General features: G+C 49.9%; 8 protein-coding genes across 8 annotated transcripts; 1 reads left to right on the top strand and 7 right to left on the bottom strand.

Moving 5' to 3' along the window:
* Window positions 1-186: 186 nt before the first annotated feature.
* Window positions 187-1,510, bottom strand: APUU_11495S (uncharacterized protein; the record flags this gene model as incomplete). The annotated part of the gene is made up of 2 exons (XM_041697591.1): window positions 187-872; window positions 952-1,510. The coding sequence occupies 2 exons, from the start codon at window positions 1,508-1,510 to the stop codon at window positions 187-189; spliced, it is 1,245 nt and encodes a 414-aa protein (XP_041550861.1).
* A 908-nt stretch (window positions 1,511-2,418) lies between these two features.
* On the top strand, window positions 2,419-3,489 carry APUU_11494A (FAD synthase; the record flags this gene model as incomplete). Its single annotated transcript, XM_041697590.1, has 1 exon — window positions 2,419-3,489. One exon carries the CDS (start codon window positions 2,419-2,421, stop codon window positions 3,487-3,489), a length of 1,071 nt encoding a protein of 356 aa, XP_041550860.1.
* Window positions 3,490-4,335: 846 nt separating this feature from the next.
* Window positions 4,336-6,440, bottom strand: APUU_11493S (putative RNA binding protein MSSP-2; the record flags this gene model as incomplete). Its single annotated transcript, XM_041697589.1, has 6 exons — window positions 4,336-4,639; window positions 4,691-5,008; window positions 5,065-5,159; window positions 5,215-5,304; window positions 5,356-5,446; window positions 5,500-6,440. The coding sequence occupies 6 exons, from the start codon at window positions 6,438-6,440 to the stop codon at window positions 4,336-4,338; spliced, it is 1,839 nt and encodes a 612-aa protein (XP_041550859.1).
* A 702-nt stretch (window positions 6,441-7,142) lies between these two features.
* On the bottom strand, window positions 7,143-7,493 carry APUU_11492S (uncharacterized protein; the record flags this gene model as incomplete). The annotated part of the gene is made up of 1 exon (XM_041697588.1): window positions 7,143-7,493. The coding sequence occupies one exon, from the start codon at window positions 7,491-7,493 to the stop codon at window positions 7,143-7,145; it is 351 nt and encodes a 116-aa protein (XP_041550858.1).
* A 195-nt stretch (window positions 7,494-7,688) lies between these two features.
* Window positions 7,689-9,041, bottom strand: APUU_11491S (uncharacterized protein; the record flags this gene model as incomplete). The annotated part of the gene is made up of 3 exons (XM_041697587.1): window positions 7,689-8,429; window positions 8,595-8,788; window positions 8,891-9,041. 3 exons carry the CDS (start codon window positions 9,039-9,041, stop codon window positions 7,689-7,691), a joined length of 1,086 nt encoding a protein of 361 aa, XP_041550857.1.
* Window positions 9,042-9,727: 686 nt separating this feature from the next.
* Window positions 9,728-17,658, bottom strand: TAO3 (putative cell morphogenesis protein (PAG1); the record flags this gene model as incomplete). Its single annotated transcript, XM_041697586.1, has 4 exons — window positions 9,728-13,204; window positions 13,255-16,575; window positions 16,642-16,872; window positions 16,939-17,658. 4 exons carry the CDS (start codon window positions 17,656-17,658, stop codon window positions 9,728-9,730), a joined length of 7,749 nt encoding a protein of 2,582 aa, XP_041550856.1.
* Window positions 17,659-20,548: 2,890 nt separating this feature from the next.
* APUU_11489S (uncharacterized protein) lies at window positions 20,549-21,079 on the bottom strand (the record flags this gene model as incomplete). The annotated part of the gene is made up of 2 exons (XM_041697584.1): window positions 20,549-20,556; window positions 20,617-21,079. The coding sequence occupies 2 exons, from the start codon at window positions 21,077-21,079 to the stop codon at window positions 20,549-20,551; spliced, it is 471 nt and encodes a 156-aa protein (XP_041550855.1).
* A 1,725-nt stretch (window positions 21,080-22,804) lies between these two features.
* APUU_11488S (Dyp-type peroxidase) lies at window positions 22,805-24,930 on the bottom strand (the record flags this gene model as incomplete). The annotated part of the gene is made up of 8 exons (XM_041697583.1): window positions 22,805-23,448; window positions 23,501-23,592; window positions 23,647-23,778; window positions 23,833-23,922; window positions 23,974-24,275; window positions 24,368-24,578; window positions 24,629-24,751; window positions 24,920-24,930. 8 exons carry the CDS (start codon window positions 24,928-24,930, stop codon window positions 22,805-22,807), a joined length of 1,605 nt encoding a protein of 534 aa, XP_041550854.1.
* Between the last annotated feature and the right edge of the window lie 1,016 nt (window positions 24,931-25,946).

Below are 25,946 nucleotides of genomic sequence, written 5' to 3'. Positions count from 1 at the left end.
GTACATACCTAAGGTAGTAACGATAAAACATATGCCGTATTTCCGAGAAGGCCGACTAATCATGCCTTGACTGGTGGGATATCGGAGGTATATACCCCCTTCCCTGTGCAAATAAGAGCTACCTAAGTAAGTACAAATTCCCTTTTTTCCCACACAGAAAGCGAGCGGCTGGTCAAGATTGAGCTCCTACCTATTCACTCTCTTACGAATTCTGTGCTCCATCCGAGTCTGCTGCAACGAAACTGGCCGAATCACCAGGCTCGAATGGTGGATTGCATCACCATGAGACTCAATCACCACACCGTTGTCCAGTAGCTCCTTTACAATAACGCATCCCTGGCCATGATTATTCAGTGCCACGCCTTCCCACGCCTGGACTACAGGTTCCCTCAGGGCGAATTCCCATGTTCCTCTGCAGGTTATCACAGCAGGCCGGCCTCCTCTAGCTAGCTGGTATCTAAAGAGCATCGCCAATCCCTCTCGCCCATTCCATATCTCGATTGTTTCAAGCCTTGACATCTTCATGGCTGCTGCTGCCGCTGATTGGAGCATGTTATCAACCTCGGCCGGACTCTCATCAGGCGCTAGCAGGCGCGAAGTCAGCGCAAGCGAAGTCAAGTTGGGCCACCTCCAGGAATGCTCGCGAGCATCGAAGAAATAGCTCGCATCTACAATAAACGACGCTGAGAGGTGTTCAAGATTGAGACTGGTTCTGGCGACTGCCTGGCTGACATCAAACGCTGGGGTTCGAATAGCGTCGCATTCCGAAACACTAGAAACAAAACTGATTGGATACTGTTGATTAAAGTTCTCGAATAACACGAGCCTCCGTAGTTGGCTAGCATCGAGTGATTCAAAAAGCGATTGGAAAGCTACATCAAATACAAAGATTGGTAGGTTGTCAGTGGTAAGCAATATAACACAGAGAAGGACGAACTGGCGCACTCGCACCACATTCATCCGTCCAGAGCTGCTGAATATTATACCATTCTCTCCGGGGCTCGTAGTAAATCTCCTTGAGCTGTGGAAGACGTGAAAATATCTGTGCCAACGCCGTTGGCTTCCATCGTCGGCGGGTCTGTTGTCGTAAAAGCATACCTGTTACCACCGGGACTAATGGCAGTTGCTGCCACCACTGGTTTTCCTGTTCGTCATTATAGAATGGTCCTTCGCCCATGATTTCATCGAAAACCTTGTGGATGCCAGTACTTGGAGGGGAGGAGTCTCGATTGCCAGCAATCCAACCGTGCTGGTGGTTGTCGAGTTTGGCCAGCATTGGCTTTTTACACAGAGAGCGGCCACACTCGTCCGAAGAAAAGTCAGGCTCAAAGGTCAGATATTTGAACCAGTGTTCTGAGTCACTGGGAGAGTGGACACTTATATCAAGTAGCAAGTTGCCTTTCGGTTCCCATGTGCTGAGAGTTGAGAACAGATCCACAAATTCTGCGGTAATCAGGGCGTTGTCCGCGTCGCTGATTCCCATAATCTCCATACCTTCAGGCGCGCACATTGCGCAGCCATATTCTTGGAGTTCCAAGCAAAGCTATATATAGCGCACGAGAGCCCGGTTACGATAAACCATCGAGCCAAAACCAGCGAGTCGTGACGGTGTGAGCTTGATTCGGGCAAAATTGTGCCGCTCGATGATGTTCTGCCACTCTCGCGACACTGTAGCGAAGCCAGCCAGGCTACAATTGGCCTGTGGTAAGGCTTCCAGGACCAAGAGGCGGATCTCTGCAGGCAGGCAGTGCCAATATGACTTGTCTAACGACATTGGTTCGTGGACTTTGATAGGAAAGGAGGTCGATAGGTAGAGTTACGGCGTACAGCAGGACGATGGACTGGAGCAGCAAGTCCTGTAGAATCTCACATCTGGTTGCCCCTAAGGCTCTTGGAAACAATGGTGAATATGGAGCCCGAATAGCGATTTCAGAAACGAGTAAGATTGAGAAATCTTCTTTAACCGCCGTTGGCCCCCCTTTATGATTGTTGCTAGATGGCTTTCCGACAGGGCATACAGTATCTGGTGATTGCAAGAAAAAAGAAGAAAGACGGTGGATGGATTTTGTGAAGAATTCAAGTTACCTTGTCATGGCGGAGACAGATGGTGGCCTGTCCCGAGGCTTAAGCTTAAAACACAGCAACAAATGTATATAAATGCCCAGAACCGAAAATGCAACAAATCCCACTTGACTTTTCTCAGACCCAAGGACGCCGGAAGCCTAAGTAACCTGCTATAGCCTATAGTAAAAAGAAAAGGCAAGATAAGTTAGTTTTAGCAAATATTAATAGAATCTAATCGACATCGGCAGTTTAACAATTTCTGGATATCCATTCACCCCCAGAGATGTCTGCTTTGGCTTAGAGACGCTATAATATCACATGGACTGGCCAGTTAATGGAATGTATACCCCAAGTATGTCCAATGTTGGAAGCGGTCAGAAAGCAGAACAACAGCCTCGGACTGCGGGGAGGGCGGGGCGGAGATTCAGACCAGAACATTCTCCCCAACTCCCCAACTCCCCGAGCGGACTCCAACTCCCTCTTTCCTCCCTCTTTCTAAGTCTTAATCAACACTGCGTCCATGTCCTGAACGCCCGCTCAATTGATATGACACCCCCTTCCGCAGCCTCCGTCGACCCTGTTCCCTTACAACCTCGCGCATCCACAGCCGCCGACACGATGTCATCTACAGCCGAGCCACAACCACATTCATACCTCCCACAGTCAATACCATCACAGCACGCAACATCCCTCACGTCTGTAATAACGTCCTGCCACACGCGAGTGCAAGCCTTTCTCGCCGAATTTCACGAGCCCAATTCCCTCCTCGCCCGTGTCCAGACCCGAGCCCGCACCTCCCTCAACATCATCGACGACTCACTCCAAAAATACTCCCTCGACGAAATCGCTCTCTCTTATAATGGCGGGAAAGACTGCCTCGTCTTACTCATTCTTTTCCTCGCCGCGCTCAACTCGAAGCTCCCAATCGATGAAATAAAGCGCCCCTTAATCCCCGCAATGTACGTCGCCGAGGCCGACCCTTTCACGGAAATGGAGGACTTTGTCAACTGGTCAAAACAGATCTACCATTTAGACCTCGCGAGGTATACAAAGAACGCGCAGACAACTCTTAGATCGGGGTTTGAGGACTACCTGGACAAGAATCCCTCGGTGAAGGCTATCTTTGTCGGCATGAGGCGGACGGACCCGCATGGCACCAACTTGACGAACTTCGACCCAACAGACAGCGGCTGGCCCGATTTTATGCGCATTCACCCCGTTGTTGACTGGCGTTACGCTGAAATCTGGGCGTTCCTTCGCCACCTTCAACTGGAGTACTGCTCCCTCTATGATAAAGGTTACACGAGCCTGGGCGGGCTCTCAAATACGCATCCGAACCCAAGTCTATGGGATCCGGTGAAGGAGGAATATAGGCCTGCGTATGAACTCACAGACGACGACTTGGAGCGGTCAGGCCGCCATTGAGGAAGAAAATTGATGGATTTGTTCGTTTAGAGATATATATATATTGCTCAGACACCCCTGCTATTCATGCCAATCGTGATCCATAGACCTCATACAGCTTCGGCGTTTTGTTCGGCATTGCCCACTTGCTACTGCATTCTTAATCATTGCTAGAGACAGCAGACTATTACGTCGAAAAGAATTGATGACTCGAAATAATACTTGCTCACCTCTGTTCCTCAAATTACACATCCACATCCAGTCCTTTTCATGCCGAACGAATCAAAACTTCTGCCAAGCTTCAACATTTACGATAGAAGCACTGCTTTTGCTGCAACATTTTCATTAATGCTAGACTAAGCAGCCTGTTTTGCTGGGAAGAAATCGAGAATACACTGCTAGACAGATACAGAAAATAACAGCATCTTGCTTTCGCCATCTTCAGTCCTCCATCAAAAAAACAAACTGTTAACACATGCGAATCCTGAATGAAATCATTTTCGGTTCGTCGAACCTCGGATGTCGTCAAGAAATCAAGAACAGATACTCTCATACAGCACGTCAAAAGCTCAAGAAGTCCAGAATAGCGGTCAAGGAAGAGATAGCGGAACAATAGGAGAGAAATAGGCGTGATATGGAAACCAGCGGTAACAGATGTAAACTTCCGGGCATGTTGTGCAGAAAGCTAAAAAGAATACCGTAGGTCATGTTTTTTTGTGGTGGTTGAATCTCCTGTTGTCTCATGCTTCTCACCCTTCGTGACCTCTGGAAGGAAACAGCAGAGACGAATGTCGTAGGCACCTAATTTGGGCATCCATAGCCTCGGAATCCAAACGGCGCGGCGACAGATGTTGAAAACCTGTTGCGCTACATCACGGATCGCGGAGAGTTCACGATGATCTCCCTGCGCGACGACATGGGGGACAAGGATCCAGCCTTGACGTTCTCCTTATGGGGGCTAGACCTCTCTGAACGAGGTTCGGCACAAGGGGTGCTTGGGAGAGCAGTCTTGGAAGAACCGCCAGATGCGTTATCAGTCCAATTGTGACGATTGGAAAAGCCAAGTCGGCCACGGTACATAGGGGTGTTTTCACCAGGCGCGGGACTGTTCTTGGAAGACCACGAGTTGAACCGCATGTTCCCCGCTGGATTCTTCGACAAGGGAACCCTGCTTGAACCATTAGCATGATTGACAAATTCCTGGGAGGGGCCCAACACTTACGATGGAGAAATAGATGTTGCTGGGGTCCAACTAGAGCCGACTCCAACTGGAGACACATAGCTAACTTGAGAGCTAGGGCTGATGTGTGAAACAGCCTGCTGGAGGCGATGGATGGATGGAGATGGAGTCGACCCTTGAACAACCTCAACGGAATAATTGTACTCTCCAGCACGATACGCGCGACGCTCGTTGCTTTGCTGCTTGAGAAGCTTCTGGGCCTTAGTATCGGCGAATCGAAGGAGTAGTTTAACCTCATCCTCTGCGACCACATTATGGTACTCGCATAGGACTTGTTCAGCGATTTCGCGCGTTTCAAAACTAGAACAGTTAGTCGGCATAGAATCGGGAAGATGGGAAATCTCTTGGTCACCAACCGTGCAAAGCCAACCTCCTTGCTAACCCCGGTTTTTTCGTCACGGCTGATCTTTTCCGAGACTACACGGTACGGCTCAAAGTGGCGACGAAGGTCCTTCGTGGGAGCATGTTAGCTACGATGAGACAAAGGAGCAAAACGTTTGACGTACGGCCTCGGTCCAATCAATTGGAATGTTGGTGCAGTAGATGTTGGTGGACGACCTATCCTCAAGATCCTTTAGGCGCGAGTTGCGAGATTTCTGTACTTGTCAATACTAGGTAGACCATTAAACCTGACGGTCTATACATACCTGGGCAAAGCTGGCTTGGTAGCCAAGGTAGAAAAATCCTCGAATGCAATTCTCACAAGACTCGAAATTATAGTACTGGACAAATCCAAAGCTTGGAAAACAGTCAGTGAATGTCAGCATATTTCTGGGGAGAAGAGGACAAACCCTTTGCAAAGACCAGTATCCAAGTCCACAATTGCCTTACAACGGTCAATCTTACCGAAGCGGCCGGCGTAAGCATGCAACATCTCGTCAGTGGTCTCCGGAAGGAAGCCTCGGATGTAGACATTGGTTATCCCCTCGCGATTCTCCAGGCACTTGGCAAGGGTGAGGTCAGTGGGATTGGTCCACATAGCAGGAACAGCTCGGGGAATTGCAGGCTCCTGCTGGACCAGGCTCTCGAGATCCTGCAGGATGTATCCAGTAGGTGTCTTCATCATCTGGAATTGCAAGTTGGCCTGCCCTCCCTGGGGAAGATTGTTCATCGTATAGTTCGAAAATCCAGAACTATCGAGGTTGGTCATAGCACCATAATAGTCACTTTGGGTGCCACCATCAGACATTGAGTGGCCTGCTGCCTTCTGGTCATCGTTAGCCATCCAGTGGTTTCGTTTATGACCAGTTGGATCCTGCATGTCGCAGTTCATCAGAGGATAAGGGAAGGGGTAGCCTTGCATAGGCGCCGGGATGCAACCAGGTGCGAGGCCTGGATACATGGCGTTCGGCATATACGGGATTTGGCCCACCTGATCATGTCCAGGAATCGCAGATTGGGAGTATGGGGAGACTGGAGAGACGGGAGGCATTCCTGGGAAAACACTACCATTGGGCAGAAGGACAAGCTGGTTGTTGTAGGAACGAGGCCCGGAGAGCTCCAAAGGAGGAGGCATGGCAACTGGCAAGCCTCCCTTGAGGGTATTGTACTTGCCACCGGGGCCTTGGTTCTGGATGTTCATACCACTAAAAAGTGAAGCCAGGTCAGGGCGGTTGCCTTGCTGATGGCTTGGTCCGTATGCACTACGGTTGTTATGGGTAAACTGTCCGTTGTGGCCAGCTTGAATCTGACCGGAGTCGGGGGCAGTTTGCTGTTGAGTCTGAGTAGTCATCGCTTGGTACCTGAGATAACGGTTCTGCGGCAAGTTTAGTACAATTCTCAGAACACAGGGTAGGTGGGAATAGGGAAACTACGGCCGAAGCGAATTGTGTGATCCTAGAAAGCGAGTGATAAGGGAAATAGAGTGAATACACCAGAGCAAGTGGGGATAAACAGGTGAATAGAAGGTGCAAGCATCCTTTCCCAGAGGGAAGTAAGGAAAAAGTCTCATACCACGACGATAAGCCCAGCGTCTGAAATATACTGGCAAGCCAGAAGAAGCTAGGCAGCTCAATTAGCACGAAGCTCCCGTGTCCAATTGTGTTCATAGCGAAAGACTTACATGATTCTCGAGATGAATGAAGCCTAGAATAGCACAGAAGTGGGTGGTAATGCGGACGATGAACGAACGTCAACAAGAGGCTGGAGCCCTCAAGATGAGTGTAACAGAGCAATAAGGTACGGAAGCTGGCTAGAGAGGATAACTCGGTAGCAAGCTCGAAACGTGAGGGATGTGGAATAGCTAAGAGAGACGATGAGATGATGAAGTTGATGAAAGAAGCAATGAGAGATTAAAGCAGGAAGAGATGGGGGAGATGGAGAAAAGCCACAACACGGAGGAAGAACGAGAGAGAGAGCGGATGAGAAGATGCAGGAAAGGAAAGAGCTCTCCTCAGTAGAGGAGCAGGGAAAGGACAAGAAGAGGAAGGAGCTTCTATGATGCTGTGATACTTCCAAAGAGGGCAATCATAGAAGGATACCAGGAGAAGGATAAGACAAGGAATGCAGAAATTGAAGATAGGCCAAGTTGTGGGAGTAACAGAAAAAAGCTTGGAAAAGCTTGAGCCCTTAAGGTTAAGGCCTCGCCAGGTCTGTTTATGTCGTTAAGTGTGGGGTGCATATATACCAATAAACTGCGAGCAGCCTTCACGTCGCCGAGGAAGAAGGTCACAGAAGCGTCGCCATAAACACAAGAGTCTTTCATCAAATAATCGCTTGTCCCTACATAGTGCCAGATGCATGGTGTTTCTTCAATAGGAATACGGCGAGCATAATCCTGCTGCATATATATCCAGAGGCACCTAGTTAATCCTACAAGCCACTACTAAGTAGTAACTTGCTATCCAATATAGGGCACTATAACGAACTGAATAAAAGGAACAGGCTGGATAACTAACAACATATCGAGCCCTACAATATAAGTTAACAAGGAAGGGTAATATTGCAAGGATAGAACGCCCAAAATGATCATACGATGCTATCATTGCGGTTGTGACTGATCCTGCAGCCATTTGTACACCACAGAAAAGTCTTTGCCCCGATGCTCCGATTCCACTACGCTGTAGATGATCTGCGCCACCTCAGCAAGTGCCAGAGGAGAGCCAGACTCCTTCGCAGCAGTAAGAGCAAGCCGCAAGTCCTTGTTCATAAGACTGACCCCGAATCCGCCCTCGTAGTCGCGCGACGCGGGTGCCCCCTCAACGACACCGGGGACGGGGTTGTTCACGTCCATTGGCCAGCACCGACCTGTGGAAGCACTGACCAGTTCCGCTAGGGCTTTGGGGTTAAGACCCCAGCGCATCCCAAGGTTCATAGCCTCCGCCGTCGCAATGTTGTTAATCGCTAGAATGTAGTTGTTGGCGAGCTTAGCCGAGACGCCCGTTCCGGCTTCACCCATATGCCACGCCTTTTTTCCCATGAGAAGCAGAATGGCTTTGACACGGTCCACAAGTTCTCCTGTTTGAGACGACGCTCCAAACATGAAAGAGAGGGTACCGGCGCGGGCTCCCACAACGCCGCCAGAAACTGGTGCATCGACAAATCGTCCTTGCTGAGTTGTATGAATTGAGTTTGCGACCTCCTTGCTGGAAGCCGGATCAATTGTCGATGTATCAATAAACACTCGCTCCTTGTCCAGTGCCGGCAATGTCCCTTGACGAAGCATGGAATGGAAAACATCCTTGACATGCTGGGGCTCCGGAAGACTGGTTATGATCACGCTCTAAATAATAAAGCACGTTAGAAAACCAATTTCAACTTGTTTGAATCCCCAACCGCAAAATGCTTGTCTCCGGGCGGGCCCTGGAGACACCGATGGGGTCGATATAAAGCATGTTTCTACTCTCCGAGCAGCCACGGTTGAAGGAGCAAAACATGTTGAACTTACCGACTTCTCCGCAAGATCTCTAGCACTATCCGCAACTTCAACTTTGGGTCGGGTAGTAACATTAGCTCCAGTACCCTTCGCAGCCTCGCTAGCCTCTTGAAGAAAACGGTTTGTTGATTCTTCATTCACATCGCGAATCAGGAGTGTATCCGTCGGGGGAATCTTTGCGTGTAAATTCTTGGCCATGTTGTAGCCTATCAAGAATAGAGTTAGCGAGCAGCGCTCAGACTCAGAGCCAAGGTCAATTGCTTTGGAAAGCATTGGAAATTGAAACTAATAAAGGCAGGATAGCATACCCATCTGGCCCAGCCCAATAAATCCCCAGGTATCATCTCGGCGTAGACTGGTCGAAAAGGCCTTTGTAAATCGTGAAAGCTGTGCAGGTGAGTGGCATGACCTGGGAACAGTGCCCCTCCGCGCAAGGACGAAAGCTCGCGATACACTCATTTTCAGATGCTCTGGGCCCCAGATAAGAAATCAATTGAGAACTTATTAGATGAAGTTCGGAGAAATCAATTCTCAACGGCAGGCGCGGATATAGGTAACGTGGGCGGAGTAAAGGAATAAGTGAGGGGGGTTGTGTTGTGAGGATATTATTGAGACCAGCTGCTGTAACGTGATCGCCCGCAAGGATCCCCGAGGTGTGATGCAGAGGTTCCTGGCCGAGTATTCCCGCGGATTTCCGAGGCTTTCCATCGGTTAAAAGGACGGGGGCTGCAACCAAGAAGGATGATCTGCCACCAGTTGACGGCCCCTCCACTGTCTCCATGCGGGGAAGTCCTGGAAACAGCAAAGCCTGGAGCGCGACGAACCGAAGGGCCGAAAGTCACGTGATGTCTACTTGAGGGTTATTGCTTGCAAAATACTATGAAAACTGGTATTTCGATCTAAGAATGTCCAAATAGATGTGTATAATGCAAAAAAAAAAGACGCTAGCTCTTATGAGACGCTAAATTGTGGTCAAACATGGGTATGAAACTATGCATAATTCCAATATCACATCCTCATAAAACGCCCTGACAGCACAGCCATCATCACACTCGTTGGAATGTGAGTATGTAGGTAGGCGTGATCTAAAGTGAAAATGAAAAGCAAATGAGAGATAGCCAACAGAACCAGCCATCGGCACACAGCTAACCCGGGGAATTTGGGTTGCTTGCTGATCCCGCAAGGTATTCCGCCGGCACCTTCGGCACGCGTGGTGAATTGGCCGTCTGGGCGAGAGCCCGGTGCTGAGCACGGACAAACTCACGTTGCCGCTCTTTGTCCCTACTCGCTGCTGTACTGCCCGTAAGGCGCCTCATCCCACTTCGGATCATCGATTCGAGCGACGACGATCCATCAGTTGCGCTGCGAGGCTGATTGGCCATATGATGCACCGGGTGCTTGTGCACGACCAGCCGTTCATCGAAATCAAACGAACCTTCGTCTATCTCGTCATCGGAGAGGAAAGTAGGCTCATGGGCTCCTATCTGTGGAGTAGAGAACTGCGGACCTGCCGGTGGGGAAAACACATGGTTGACCGGCGAGGTAACAGAACGGGTATGAGACACGGGGCGTAGCGTTTGAGTAGAAGAGTGAGGTGTCGGTGTGCCGGCAGAGTGCATTCCAACGCTGTCAAAGCGCATGTTTGAAGGGCGAGAGTCAACTAGACCGTTGTGAAACGAGGAGGATGAAGCTGTTCGTGCCAGAGATTTGCGCAAAATCGGTGCAGTTTGTTGGTCGTATATACTCGCGTTCGAATCCACATAACTTCCTGCGAAGCCACGCAATGCCATGTCCGGCAAGGCATCAAGCGTTGGGTGAGACGTTTCGGTGTCTTCGAAAAAGTCATCTAAACTATCTAATTTCTGCACAATATCGCCCATGTTGCCGTCTGGCTGCGTTTCAATCGATTGCATCGTATCGGCTCGCATGGTCAAGAAGTTGTCATTGTACTCATCTGCATGGAATTCAACTTCAGACGGTGCAGTTTCCTGTGCCTCCATGCGGTCAACCTCAGCGCATGTGTAGAAGACGGCATGAACATTATGTCGCGTGACACCTGACTGAGCGGCCGGCATTGGGATGGACCACCCTGTAGGTTCTGGAATGCCGTAAAGACTTTGAATCCGCTCATATTCTTTCCGAATTGCCCTTGACGATGTGGATGATGCCATGCTCATTCGGATATGATGGCGCTCCATTGGGTTGCCCGAAACAGTCATGATATGATCCATGACTTGCAATGCTTGAGGGCAAAGATCAGTCTGTAGGAGCCGCAGAAGGGGCGATATCAAATCAGGCCCATGGCTTGTCACATCGGAACGACGCATCTCGATCTCCGGAATCACTGCGCACAGTATCTTCATAACCTTGAGGCGGAACCAATCGGTTGCGTTTGTAAGCAGACCCATGAGGAAAGTCAGGCTCTGAACATCCAGGTGAGGGAAATAATACGACTTGACCTCAGTGATTATATGATTCAAGAAGTCATTCTCCGCCTTGTATTGCCCATTCGCAAAACCAAGGAGGGACGCCGCAAGACGAGGACAGCCTTCACCCTCAGCCACGCGCGCAAGCAATGTTGCGCGAGCAAGAGTTTTGGGATCGTCCACATCAGCGTCAAACTGGTGGAGAAAATGGGATAGGTTCGCCAGGAGGGTGAAGAGCAGCCGGCTGCCGTCTCCAATGAGATCATTGTTCGGAAGGCCGCTAAGCCGATGTAGGATGTCGAGGGTGCGGTTAAGTGACTGCGAACTCTTGAGACCCTTGTAGACCAGATTTTGAATCCCATCAAAGCCGCTTTCCCACTTTGGTGGCTGGCCCTGGATGAGCTCCGTGACTACCATTGGGTCACTCATATCGACCCTATCCATAAACTTCTCTAGCATGCCAATACTCTCAACAAACTCCGTCTCATGTATGGTGTTCAAGCAAGCACATGTAGTCCAAAACAACTGGGGATAGCGTAACAGATCCGATGGTGCTCGCGAGCTGATTATGATCTTGAGGGTTGTCAGAATTTCCATAGAAAAAGTTCTATAGTCGGCCTCCTCGTCGGCGATGGTGTTCGATAGCCGAGCCAACATGTCCGCGAGCATTCTAGAGTCGAGCGACGTGGAGATTGAGCGGAAGACCTGGAAAGAGCGGCATGCAAGGTGTCGAACTGGACATGAGGTTGCCCAGTTCAAGGCTTCTTTGGCCCACAGGTCAGTGATGCCCTCATATGCAAGGCTGAAGAAGTCAACAACCGCGCGGGTAACACTAGACATTGAGGGTGGGACGCGGCTGTCGTCCTCGTCATCCTCTTTGTCGTGATTGTCCTCGTATTCCCATACTACTTTAGGGTCGCTTCTGCGAATGCACTCCACAAAATCTTCAATCGACTGTCTGCTCCCAGCCGGCTCGTTGTCCTCGATTTTAGCAGCAATTAACTCGTGGATAAGATGGACAAGCATTTCCCTGGCTTGCTCCTGCACGGTAAGCGTATAATGATCCCAGAGGATGATAACCACATGCAGGAGTTTGGCCACGTCCGGAAGAGGGAGGGTGACGGGAGCAACCATGAGATCCACAAGTAAGATGAGCGCAACCTGGCCCAGGGACAGTCCGGCTTGCTTGTTACCGACAGGGAGGACCGTTGCGAGATCGGCAACGTACGGTAGATTTTTGACATCCGGAGGTGCAGGAGTTATGTCCTTTCTTTCTTGTACCATGTTTTTGGGACCGACTTGCATCAGGAAGAATTCAATTACTTTCGACCCTGCAGGCGTTCCCGAAAGGAAGACCACGACTTGCTTGGCATATTCCACGAAGTTTTGCTCTTTACGCTCTAAGCAAAGGCTGATCACGAAGTCCAGCACGAGTTGCACATTTCCCCCATGTGGACCTGTAGCCAACGCCTGCCATAAAGCTTGGACCTCGTTTGGGAGTATAGTGCTCGAGCGGATAGTAATCTCAAAAAGGTTGGCAAGAAGCATGTATGATTTGGCCGTGGGTCCACCATTAGGATCAACTTGCAACTCTATCGTCTGCACCCAGGGAAGGATTGCAGCAACCAGATTCCGTTGGCTGTCTGGCCGCAGATTCCTAAAATGCAGAGAGAACTCAGAGAAGAGGATGAACGCCAAGTCGGAATGCTGTTGGGCAAGCCGTTTCGATGTCTCGAACTGTGCTAGCTTGTAGACCGCCGTAGTCTTATCAGATATACTGATATCGAAATCTTGCAGCCGGGAGTTCTTCTGCTCACGCTCCTCGAGAATTCGGAGCAGCTTGGCGGACTTCATGCGAATTTCCCGCTTCGGGCTACCCAGGGTTACTAGGACAGCTCCCAGTATCCTCCAGAAGCCCAACGGATAGTCAGTGTGCTCGATAAGGATTCCGGTCACTACTTCAAAGTAGCTCTCCAAGGATTTTGGCCGCTCTGTCACATAGCACATCTCAACTGACCGCTCCAGCAAGTAGGAGTGCTCCTTGTTGTGGATTATCAAATTCTGAAGTGCACGTCGGCCAATTGCATGCCATTTATCGCTGACAGTATTAAAAATGATCTCAATCCATGAGAGCATCCGTCCAACATCAAATTGGAGCACTGAACCGCTCTCCGTAGTAATGCTTATTGGACCCGCCTGTGAAGTGTTAGTCTCTAGAAACTAAATATAAAGATATCGTGACTTACGCAAAGTGATGCCATTGCACCAAGCGCTGCGGCCCGTAAGTTCCTTTTTTCAATTTCCATGGCTGCGGAAGCACCCCGCAGCTCCCCACCTGCTTCTTGACGTCGAGCAATGGCAATTTTTCGCATATTGTCCTCCCGCTGGGATATCTGAGCTTGGTTCGGGGAATAACCGCACCAATCCTCCATAAGTGAAAACGAAGATTTGCGTGCTTCAAAAGGAATCCATCGGGATGGGTCTTTGGTACGGTTGACGCCCTCGAAAAGTTCTTCCATCAGTCCACAGTAGTGGAAGCGGAGACTTTGAAACTCCCAGTCATTTTGAACGCCTGCATCACTAAGGAATATCCGCAGATCTTTGGCGTATGTGACGAGATTGTTAACGATCCAGTCCTCATTATAGACTTCGGGCTCTTTCAAGAACTTCGAGGTCAGCTTGTACACGTGAGTCACCTCTGTACGTAACCTATCCGTCTTGCGGCTTCGTCGCGGGCTGCTTGGCGTTCGATGGTGCATTCCGATCCGGATCTTAGCTTCTTCGTTGCAGGTTGTGACGGCGTACTGCAATGACTCGAGCAGTGTTCGATAAAGGTTCTTGTTGATAGACCCCAACGCGACCACGATTGCATTCCGAATAGAGGCACGTTCGGCAGAAAGCAATGGGATCACGAACGCAAAGAGACTCCTAGCAGAGCCAATTTTGTCGGCGGACTGTGACCCACCCTTCGACGATTTCCTCGAGTGCTGGGCATTGGCTAATTGACTTTGAGATTGTGCCCCGACACTATTGAGCGTTGTGCACGCCATGACCAGGTATAATTTCCACTGCTCGATCAGAATTTCGGCGGTCGTGTTTGTCCTAGCCGAACGAGCCGCTTGCGCAGTGTCAACGGGGGTGTAGTGGGGGTTCTGCGGACTTTCTGCGAGAGCAGTGATGGCTTTGTGCATATGGACGAGTCTGGCGCAGACAATTTCCCGTCCAAGGGTGACAGCGAAAGGGCAAGTTTCAAAGCTGACACGGACGATATTGGGAAACACTTTAGACCACAGCGTCGAGTCGTAAGAAACTTCGCTGCTGCAAATCTCGATCAAAGTGTTCTGAGAAGCACTTCTTCGTTTTCCTTTTTGGATGCGGCTCCTTTCGGCCACAGTCAGATGTTCGTCATTCAAGTCCAGGATTTGCTGGGAGTCAGCCTCGAGTATTCTAATGATTCTAGTATTCTCTTTCCCTAGAGCACGATCGAATTCGGTGATGAGTCGGAGTACCGTGATGGCGAAGGACCGGACCCTCCGTGACTGAGAGCATAAAAAGAAGAGGCCATGGGATTCGACTTCCTCGACTTGAGCTAGGACACTAGAGAGATCAAGGTGTAATGCACGGCTCACTGAACCATTCTTCTCGCCAGAATCCACGGTAGTGGATTTGGTTTTCTGCTTGATCTCCTCAATCCAGATTCGTAAAAGTTCAACATAGAGTCTCAAGGTCGACTCAATGTGTCCTGGCCCAAGCATTCCTTCGTCAGACATTGTGGAGTACCTGGCATCAAAATTGAAGATGAATCTTGCAAATCCCATCGTCACTTGCTGTGCATGTGATTGCCTTGCAATCGCCTTCAGGGATTCGGCAGAAGAGAAGGCGATGTTAGGTTGAACGTGGGCAGTACCCGTGCACAACAGGTTTACCAACGAATTAAACGGGATATGATCAGACAAGCAGCGGGGAAGAGCCTGGACTGCCACATGAAGCAAATCATAGAACCCTTGCTTCTGATCCAACGCGTTGATATGATCATCACGCCGCCCAAAACTGAACGCCTCTGTGATGGGTGTCTTGGGCGTCGTTCCACCGAATTTCTCGTCCAAGGCAGCTTGTCCACCAAATGCATTATCGCACAAGATTGTTATATTTCCCAATATCTCGCAAAAGCGAACATAAAGACTCCTTATGTTGTCGCTGAGTCTTGCAGTGTTAACAGGGCGACATGGCTCTTGATCGGGCGATTCTGAGCTGCCGGGAAGTTTGGGATCTACAAGATAGTGGGATCGGAACAGGTGCGCTGAGGCCGAAGGGTCGGTGAAAGGGTTGGGAATAGAGCCGCTAGGGAAAGGTGGGCATAGCTGATCACAAGTTTCCAGATCCGAAACGATTGCGAGGAACGATTGGATTCCAATCACCATCTTCTCAGGTTCCATTTGCTCGATTTTCATGTCTCTCCCGGAGGATGTGAAGTGGTCCGAATTGATCATTGGGAAGATGATATTCCGGAAGCAAACATCAGGGTGTTTAAATCCTATCATCCGTACTAACTGGGTTAGAGGATCTGCCACTGCCGGGTCAGTACTGAGGTATGTTCTTTTCCCTGCCGGGAGCGCTATCCTGGCCACTTCTTCAACCTTTCGGAGAGTCACTGTGGGAGAGTCGGAATAGCGGAAAAAGTATGTCCACACTAAGCGGCACATAGCCTGAAGAGCCGGGCCCCTTGTAGGGCGATCTTTCAGCTTGGCTGGAAGAGATTGGATGACCGAAAGCCATTGAGACGAGAAACTTTCCTTTGTGGATAAGCAAAGAAGCAGAACATGAAGCGGGAAGGCTGCAGGCCAGTGCCTGGGCTTGGTCAACATATGCGGAAGGCGAGAATGCACCAGGTCGAGGAACTCTTTCCACTTGGGAAGGTTCAGATCACAGTTCGGACTGGCTGCGACGGGAAGCAATAATCTCTCGAATATGTTACAATAGGTCTGCTTGATGCGTTGGCCATGGGCGTTAACAAATAATCGCGCCAGCGATCTCATGAAGTCGCATGATCTAGGCCATTTATCAGGGCTCGTTTTGATGCGAACATGTTTCAAGCCAGAGATTAGAAGCTCCGCCCTTGCATCCCCCTCTCTCGATGGTCCTCGAGCAGTTTCCTCCTTTTGATAACGATCAAGTTCTTGCAGGAAACGGTTCGTAACGCTTGTAAATTTCTCTTCGCTCATGATCCCAAGGAGTTGCGAGTAGATTCTCCAATTGGCCATTCGAAGGGGCGAGGCAGCGATCTGATCCGGGTCAACCGTCTTAAGTTGTCCAAACACTATATCTTCCAACCGATCCGCCATTTCGACAGTTATAGACTCCAGCGTACTTTGGTTGAATATCTCTATCAAAACCCGACAGACCAGATAAACAGAAACGGTAGCTCGTCGCTCGGTTAGGGCAATATCATCATGTCGCGAAAGGAGCGGGTTTGTGCTTTGGCTTGTAGGAGTAAGGGTATCGGGGGATGTCTGGGTTGGCTCGGTATTCCGGCGGGGAAGTAGGCCATTCTCAGAAGGTGGTTTTGACTAAATAGGTCAAAGATTGTTAGCACGGGAAAGGGCCTTTCGCGCGAAGGACTGGCTTCGACCTACTTGGCTCGCCGCATGCTTAGCTCCGAGCACGGCATCACCTTTGGCCTTTCGCCAGAACATAATTGTATCGATCAATGGCTTGGGCTTCTGGCGAGCAATGTGGCCGAGGGCAGATATCAGTTGGTCGAATTTCGGGTCGGCGCCAGGGCCGCACACGTCTTCTACCGGAGCATCGGATTTATCTAATTTCATGATCGCCTGGTTGATCTTGTTGTCCGCTTGGCCGACAAACTTGTAGACGCGTTAGAAACCAGCAATCATTAGAAATTTCCTGGGCTGACTGCGGACTCGACTCACGGAATTAAACAGATGGTGTAGCGCATATTCACCAACGGTCTTCGACTCGCTCTGGAGGTGTCTGGAGTGTGAACGACTGTGGGAGCGTTCTCGCCATGATTTTCCGGTAGAGTTCATTCTTCTGTGAGCTACACTGACTGGGCTGGCGTTATCAGGCACATGGTCGGTATCCCGGTCTTCTATTGTACTCAGCATTCCCGGTGGGTTGTGGTTCGCGGGCCCGGCCCCCGACGGGCTCTGGTGACTCGAGAGCATCTGCATATCCGGATATTCCAGCCTCCCAAGTCCAGCAACCTCTTGTTCGGCGCCGCCGCTGCGGCTGAGGCTCGCAATGAGTTCCGGGCTCAAAGGGCTCGTTGACGTGGTCGACGCGGCGAAGCTGGGATTCCGGGAGTGCTGAATTCCATGGACGATCGAGGTCTGCCGGTGGTGTCCATACGAGTTTGATGGTCTGCGTTCCAGCGGGGCATCGTTCGCAGGACTTGGGCGCACAGATGCCGTTTCAGGACTCTTGGAGTGCGAGTGACCGCGGCGGCGATTGCCCTGGGGCTGGAGAGTGGCAGGGGCTAGCGTGGAAGGATCAAGTGCTCGTCCTCGGACGGCGGATGTTTCCCGGCTATGGACGGTGGACGAGGGAGTGCTCCTTGTGACTAGGCGCTCTGGTGGAGATGAGATGTTATGGTGCGACGTTGAGGCTGGGTCGTCGGGCACGAGGGGCATTGGCGGCGACTGGACGGGGCCAGCTTTGATGTTGTGATGGGATGCCACTGGAAAAGCACCAGGTTAGAGTTACGCCAGTGTTAGAGAACTGCTTTCCCTCCAAAAAACGAGGTCGCGAGGCTTGGGGGGGTTGGAAAGTCGTATGCAGGGAGCAGTGGGGGCAAGCAAACGGTCGGGGGTCGGCGACATACTGTTGCACTGGGGGAACTGCGTCCTGCAGTTCAGGCATTCATTGCTGGGTAAAGCCCACGACTCCGAGAGCTAATGACAGAAATGAGACCACGCGTAGGCAGTTCATTATTTCTCTAAGTCTAGAGTCCGGGGAGGTTGGAGTTGGGTAATGGCGGGCCTTAAGGGTCAAGCATTCTGGGAGCTTTTCTTTGAGGTTCAGGCCGATCGTGATTGAGCGGAGCACGAGCCACCACCCCCTGCCGCGCATCCTCTCTCCCTTCGCCTCCCAAGTTCCAACTCGAACCAGGTTACCATCTTTCTGAAGACGCGACCGCGAGGCTTTGTTTTCCTTCTTCCCGGTTTTGATTTCTCTAGGTTTGGAAATAGAGCTTGAGCTTAAGACTGCTTATGCCATGCTTTTGACCGCCCATGACAGGGGAATCAAGCTTAGCTTCATCGCGGAGTTCCTTGGTTCGCTCCAATTCTGGGATACTAATCATACTATGGATGGTCTCAATGAATGTTTTTGATGCCGCTTTTAAGTGCTCCGTGAGCGTCCGGAGTCAGACCACACACTCGTTGCCACAGAACACGCACCGCCAGCTCCAACATTGACCGCTTTACCTCACGTGATGTATGTCAGGTCTCTAAACCGTGTTGGACTAGTTTTGTAGACTTCAAGGGCATCACAAACACAAGACCTGGGCATAATCATTCCTAGACACATTATGCCAAACTTGACATGAACTAAGTACTTTGTGCCTCTCGCGAGGAACCCTGGCCAATGAGACGAAGCTACTTCTCTTTCTGTGAACATGTATATATATATATATATACAGCCTCCGCGTCGTGGTAGAGTTTGTTACTCTTCAATCTTCTGCGTACACTGCATATTTCTCGTTTCAATTCAGTACATATACTGCCTAGACCTCCGCAATCTGATAACGGCTATGCTCTCTCATTCCTAGAAGGCTGACCAGGAAGAAAAGAGAAGAAAGGCCAACCGCGCATTGCGTCAACAGTGGAGATACGATGCGAACGTCTATCGACCGAGAGATGCTAACAGGACGAGGGGTAAAACACCGCTAAAGCTAAAAAAGAAGAACAGGAAAACAATCAACGCCGCAACCAGTAAGTCTTCACATAGCTTGGCTGAAGTCTCTCTTTCAACGAGAGTCTTTAGGTCCCTTATAGATGACAGGTACCCCGATGGCTACAAAGCTGGCGAGGGGCATGCCACATTCAGCAGCAACAATAGAAGAACTGAAGAAGTTATCCAATGACACGTTGATGAAGCTTGCTCGAACTGGAGGCCAACTAGGGACTCGACTTTGAACTGGGCACGTAATTCTGTCCCTGGCTTTTGTCTTTGAATTGGAAACGAGGCCCCTCGAAAGACGCAGCAGAACCATACAGCGTGAACTTTCTTTGCCCCGTTTCAACGTGTGACTGATTTTTATACCAGATAAAACACACTCCAGTTGAAGAGGGATACATCACGGCGACCAACAAACCGAGACATGGCTTCTTCAAGTTAAGAAGTTTGATCGTGCTGTTACTGCGTTCTGGGCCACAGCGACCCCTTCTCTATAACCGGGAGATACCGTATCCTATTTCATTTCATCACCCTCCGCAACCGCTCGCCAGAGCCCTATACACAAGGCAATATGACTGAGACTCTCCACAGAGAATGGGACCAGAAAGCGACTAAGAGACGGCCTGGGGACCAGACAGTGCCTATCAACGAGAACCCGACCTTCTATATTGTCTCCAGTCCTTAGATAACTCTGGATGCCTCTTCATGAACTCCAACGCCGATGTTTTATTCAGTGGTTTGACTGCAGGCGCCTTCAGGGTTGGCGGAGCAGAGGATCTGATTCGCAGTATCTTGAACAAGATGAGCCCGATCGGAGCGTGCGATCTATTATATAAGGTTATGGAGTGAAGTAATTCAGCTTTCTGCGCTTCGGTAAGGTGTTTATTATGAGCTTTCCGCGTGGTTAGGTCGCCAATCCCGTTGATTCGGCGGCGAAGGGTGTTGTTAGGCACGTCATATTCGGGCGAGTGTAGGACGTTAGGCTTGGGGATTTGTGATTTTAAAAGATTATGCTGTTTCACCGTGAGTTCAAGTTTCTGTTCCTTTTGTCAGAGATCAATATCTTGAATATTGGAAGAGCAGATCAGTGAAGTACCTAGGTTGACGGGTTGACGGGTTGATTGACGCCGAAGTGACGAGCATTTGGGACTTGAAATCTCCGACTAACTGCTTAGGATGTGTGAAGAGAATTATCAGAGCGAGGACCTCCCTCATGGCCACTCTGTTGTTCCTCCTAGTACGCAGTCGTTTAGCTCGAAGGAACCTCATCTACGAGCTTGACGAACCGCATAGGACGTCGCTTACTATTACTATCGTTGGTTACACTGATTATTCTCATCAACATCATAAGGTTCAAGCATCGGGCAACGAAAACCAACCAACACTTGTGAGGCCGTGAGTATCAAAGCCGGATGGATGGGCAAGCAACCGTCGAGTATGTGTAACTTATTAACTTTAGGTTTTGTACTGTATCTCTTAATTTTTGAAATGGACAAGCAGTATTAACTTGAATTCAGAAACAGAACCAAAGCTCAAGAGCACTAGCTAATGTTCAATTCCTATTTGATAACCGCCATCCACGACTAGCTTTGAGAGCAAATCCGATTCCTCCAGACTCCCACCTCACTCTCCTAAAAGCAAAGTCAGCATTAGTTCCAAACACCGTGAAGACCAAAGGCAAAGACACTTACGGTGGACAGCTTCTAATACGAAGAAGATGGAGTCATCAGACCTTGACGGTGTCAATTCCAGACCCAAGTCGGGTGTCCGGGACACAAAGAGTCCAGATGCAGTTTCCTGAAACGTGAAAGGTGCTTGGTCATTCTCCCTGGTAACCCGATAGGTCACCTTCGATCCCTCAGGATCAAGCGTGCATGTCCTGCCCTCCGAGCATACAAGAGTCCTGTTGGAGTTTCCAGCCTTGATGACAGCGGTGTCGTCACTGAAACCCGTGGTGTCGAATGTCCAGGCCTCGGTGTCGGGGTCGGTCGGGACGCCGAATCCCACGGATTTTTCGTCGCTGACGTCGTGGAGTAAGGTGAGTGTGTTACCGCCGATATTCTGCTTGATTTTGTCGACGAAGACCAAGCCGTGCGCCGGGCGAGAGAGAGCGGCAAGCGCTCCGGTCAAAAGAGGCAATCCCATCATCATCATGTCTGATAGAAGGATTTGGATGAGAGGTTGGAGTGATCAAGGAGAAGGTCAGAAATGGAGGTAGTTAAGCAGTTAGCTATTGTCCCAGAGGCCTTGGGGCTTTATAAGCATGGGAATCGAATGCGAAATGATACAGTGAAACACCGTCAGAGACACGGGTCAGTGGATGCCCATGACATGGAGGAAGCAAGGTGCTGCATAGTCCAGCTAGCCACCTGGTATTTTTGTGCGAGGTTGATGATGATCAGTGCATCAGTTCGCAGATGTACTCCGTACCAAACAAAAGAAATAATAATCACACTACATATACGGAGCTAGATTGAAAATCATGATACAAGCATGTCCATTTTCCCAGGCTTCTCCTCTCCCAGGTTTACCTTACTGGTTCGAGAGAGCGGACCAGCTGAAGGAACGCTCCATTTGTACATGTCATTACGGAAACTGGTATATGAGTATCTCTCTGGCGTGGTTTGCTCACCGAAAATTCACCAAGCTGAGCACTTTGCAGGGGTAATTTCCTTCGAGCATTCCCCTGGGGCGTATCCATAATCCTGCATGATCGCAGATCGGCCCAAAGTAGTCATGCCTTGCAGAACCCCCTTTCCTCCCAGTTTTCCGAGGCGAAAAGAATGAATTTTCGAAGCGGTCTCGTATTTGGCAACGATCACCTTCTCTTTGCGTACCGACAGTCGGCCTCTGTTTACTCCGTAGTGCTGACAGTGAACGATGGCCATCTCAAAAACAGCTCCACCCCGCTTTCGCCGGAACTCAATATCCTTGATGTTTCTATGGGTTAAGTGGGTACAGCTACTGTTAATCCTTTCTTTTCTGACTATAGACGTCATAGCCTCGCACAGAGGCAAGAGAGCCCTGTGCGGAGTATATTATAGTCCGAGAGTTTCCGCGGGAGCATTATCTAGATTGAGTAAGTTTTTAATATTTTTACGGGTTTTGTGTGTAACACAAGCTGCAGAAGAATGTATTTAAAAATAGTGATTCTCTTGTAGCTGCATCAGTTCGTGACAGAGCTCTTAATTCTGAAAAGAAGGTCATAGGTGTTGGCATATAATGCAAATAGAAAAACGGCCTAATGCCGCTAGTGGTTTTTATGGTCGAACAGTATTTCGATAATAGGCTGATACGTATAATATATATACAATATATAACTTGGACATGTCTGTATATAGGGCTAAATTTATCTTGTAGGGGCTTTAATTGCTGCTGTTTTTGTCGGGCTCTTCGTTTTTTATTACTTTCTGTAGCGCTGCTGGGTTCTGGCAAACAATAGCATGTCAAATCATTATTGCCTCCGCGGAGAGGTTCTTTTAGAATGTGACACCCACACTCAACAGGCGGGGTTCCTGTTGAGACTTCGTCCTACGTAGTTTGTCCCAACCCGGACCCGCGGATCGGGCGGGATCGAGTTCACGATTGGTGGGTTGTACATGGCTAAATTAAAGTTAGACCTATCAGCTGGATACTTGACATTATTTTATACTTCGTTTTTATACTTCGTCATACACGGTGGGATAGCAGAAAATAAAATCCCAATCGAATGCCCGAACTATTTTTTTGATTTTCAAAAGATAGTTACCTACAGACAAATATGTAATTGATAAAGTCGCCAAAGTAGCAGAAGAACGAGTATTTCCAATCTGTAGCTCGTTTGCTGTCATAAACCCTCGCCCTAGCGGGCTACCACGTATACCAGGATATCGGAGGGCGTTATACCTTGTTGACCAGCTTATCAAAGAAAGAGATGGGAGGCGTGAAGAAGAACTCACCACCGCGGATCTTGATGAAGCCGGGGAAGTCACAGCGCTTCTTCTTTTCCGCTGGTGGCTGGTTGTTGCTGTCCAGAACGTGGGGATTGCCGCTCTCATCCAAGCCGTACAGGTTAGCGTGCAATGTCTTGTCAGAATCACGAACAGCGCCCTTGATGGGTTGAGCCACCAGGACATCCTGGCCGGAATCCTTCAAGGGGAACCCATCGTTGTTGATCCATCCTGTTGACGCGTTAATGGCGCCCACTTCAGTAGGTAGGGGATACTTGCTGTCCATAATACAGGCGTAACCGTTCATCACATTGCTCTGGTAGCAGCCGAACAAAAGACCGCGCTTATCGTCCTTTGTGTTCTCGCTGTAGTCAGTCCCGTAAGGGATTCCGCGGCGCATGATCAAGCTCTTGTCTTTGTTGTGTGGCGACTGGTTGAAGGTGTTTCGGGGGTTTGACTTGCGGATGTGGGAGCCGTAAGGGCACTTCATCTCATCAAAGGGCTCATTGTACTCCCACTTGTTACCGAAGTCCCATTGCGGGCCATTCTTGTCCTTTGCAGGGTCTTCCTTGGGGAAGTGCTCAAGGGGCGCCCCTGAATCGACATGTCAGTGAGATGGAACTTGCTTACATAGAACGCCACTTACCGCTGTGCCATCGCCCAACAAAGCGGGCTTCCAATTGATGTGGTTTCAAGTTCAAGCCTAGCGATTTGTCCTCTGCAAGCTTTTTCGCATGCCTATTGCGGCGGTTACTCGGTGTCCACGGGTGGGGAACCAGGACAGGAACTTACTCCTTAAACTTGCCCACGTCCTGCTCCATCTGGCGTAAAACGAAGTAGCTGCCGTTCTTCGCCCACTCGGGCTCCCACTGTCCCACATCTTTATCGAACCCGTTTGTGCCGGGGTGGTTCATTACGATGACACTGTACCCATTAGCTTTGGATCAATGGGTAATTTGAATATGGACCCATTCTCACCCTGGTCTGCACTGATAAGGAAGCGACAATGCATCTTCCTTGTCCCACCCTTCCAATCTAGGCTGGGAGATGGTATCCTTGAACCCGAAACTAAATATGCAATGAGCCAATGTCCTCCCTCCAGGTAGGTTCGCAACTTACTGCTCGAACCCTCTAGCTTCACCCGTCCGAACACTCCCCTTGAGGCTGTGGATGTGGTCAACCGAGTCACCGAGCGCCTTCGAGACCAAAGCCTCCCCTGCTTCGCAGCTATCCTTGTCGCCGCAGATGATAAACACGCCATGGATGACCTTTGTACCCTTGATGTGGCCGACCATCCAGGGATCGTAATCCTCGATGATATCACGACCTTGGTCGAGTGCCAGCGTGCCCGCTCCATCGCAGAATTGCCGGTTGGTAAGGGTGTTTCCTCTGCCGAGGTCGTCCATGGAAAACCATTTCAGCTAGATAATAAACGTCAGCATCAGCTTCAGCGTCTGAAGTATAGCTAGGTAGGGGGGTGATCTGTGATCTTGCAAGATAGGGTAGGACGTACCTTTTGCATCCCCTGGGGACTGAAACCGACGTTGATGCCAGCCTCAGGCCCAGCCGAGTGGGGGTCTCTGTTCTGGGCTCTTTTCTTGAGGGCTTCCTCGGCGCTGGTGATCTTGTTTTGATCCACCAGGGCCTTGACTCTCTTCTTGAAGACATCCGGGTTTGTGATGTTGAACAAGTAGAATGTCTCATGGGACTTTCCCAGACCGGGCCTGACAAATATCAGTAAAAATTCCTGGCAATGGTTATGTGGAAGACATACCAGATATCTCCTTGGAGGTCCTTTAGGACTTCAGGTGGGGGCGCCATTTTGATAGGCTCAGGTTCAGGCGTCAACGAGGGGAAAACAGATATCAGATCAGGCTTTCCAAAGCAAGTGACAAGTCTGAGGAACACAATTTCATTAGGGAAGTGTTTCTCTATTTTATAATGCAAGGTGGGGAAATCCGGCCCAAATCGCACCCTCCACCGCACCACCTATTGGAAATGGATGCTGAGATGGATGCATGCCATCATGGCTGCCTGAGATGACAGATAAATCCATAAAAACGACCTTGACATCATATTCCTGTAAGTCCTGTGTAGCCGGTTCGGCGCATCCCAGCACCTTGCAAGGCTTTGCAGGCTTTGCAAGGCTTTGCAGATGGGGGAATAGGTCATCGTGTAGTACAAGCGATCCCAGCCTAGCCTTATTTGCAATTGTGGATCGATAAGCTATCCAATGTGATAGTTTTATTTACGAATGCAGCCATCAGGGGGCGCGCGTGACGGCGGTGACGGCAGAGAGTATGTGAGCGACCACATGAGGTAGACATGCAGAGCCGGGAATGCCATGCCCTGCTACCTGATTATCCCTGTTCTGGGACTGGGACTGGCCGGTCGAGATTTACTACACTGAGCGAAAGAGCAATGGTGCTTTGATGAAGCATAATACGAGGACATAGCGCGTGTTGATAATCCTTTTGAAGGACCTTTGAGCCTGGGCCACGAGCTTATGCGAAGTTGCAGACCCATGTAGGCAGTACTCCGTATTTTACAGCTCAGGGCTAGGAGAAAGCCAAGAGAGCAGAGACAGAAGAAGATCCCCGCCATCCTCTCCCATCTCACACCTCGCAGAGGAAAGGATCGGACGGGAAAAAGTAACGGCGTCGACGATAGTGGCTTATACGATGGGATGGGATGGGTGTGTGAGAAACCCGAAATTGCTTATTCGTCGATTTCCTTCGCCCCTCGATTTCCTCCAAATCCAATACGACTGTACTTTAATTTCTCACTGCAGGAGGATGTCTTCATTCCTGTAAGGAGATGTTATGTCCGTTGTAACTCGTCCATGCAACAGCGATGTGTCCAAGCAAAACGTGCACTTCATCTGCACCATTCTGACATCAAAGCAATGTGACATGTCACTTTGAAGTCTGTGTGAGAAAGCTTTAACTTAGTTTTACAAGATAACCGGCTAAGGCCGATACTATTACTTGCAGAGAATGCTCGTGACACATGCCGGGTTGTACGGAGGAGGGTTTCCGCGGGCCCAATGGCATTGCTTGGGGTGCTCGAACCGGTATAGAGTATCAACGGTG

This window comes from Aspergillus puulaauensis, chromosome 1 (assembly GCF_016861865.1).
Source record: "Aspergillus puulaauensis MK2 DNA, chromosome 1, nearly complete sequence".
Classification (NCBI taxonomy): Eukaryota; Fungi; Ascomycota; class Eurotiomycetes; order Eurotiales; family Aspergillaceae; genus Aspergillus; species Aspergillus puulaauensis.
The sequence above is the reverse complement of the archived record's forward strand: the minus strand, read 5'-3'. Positions and strand labels throughout refer to the sequence as shown.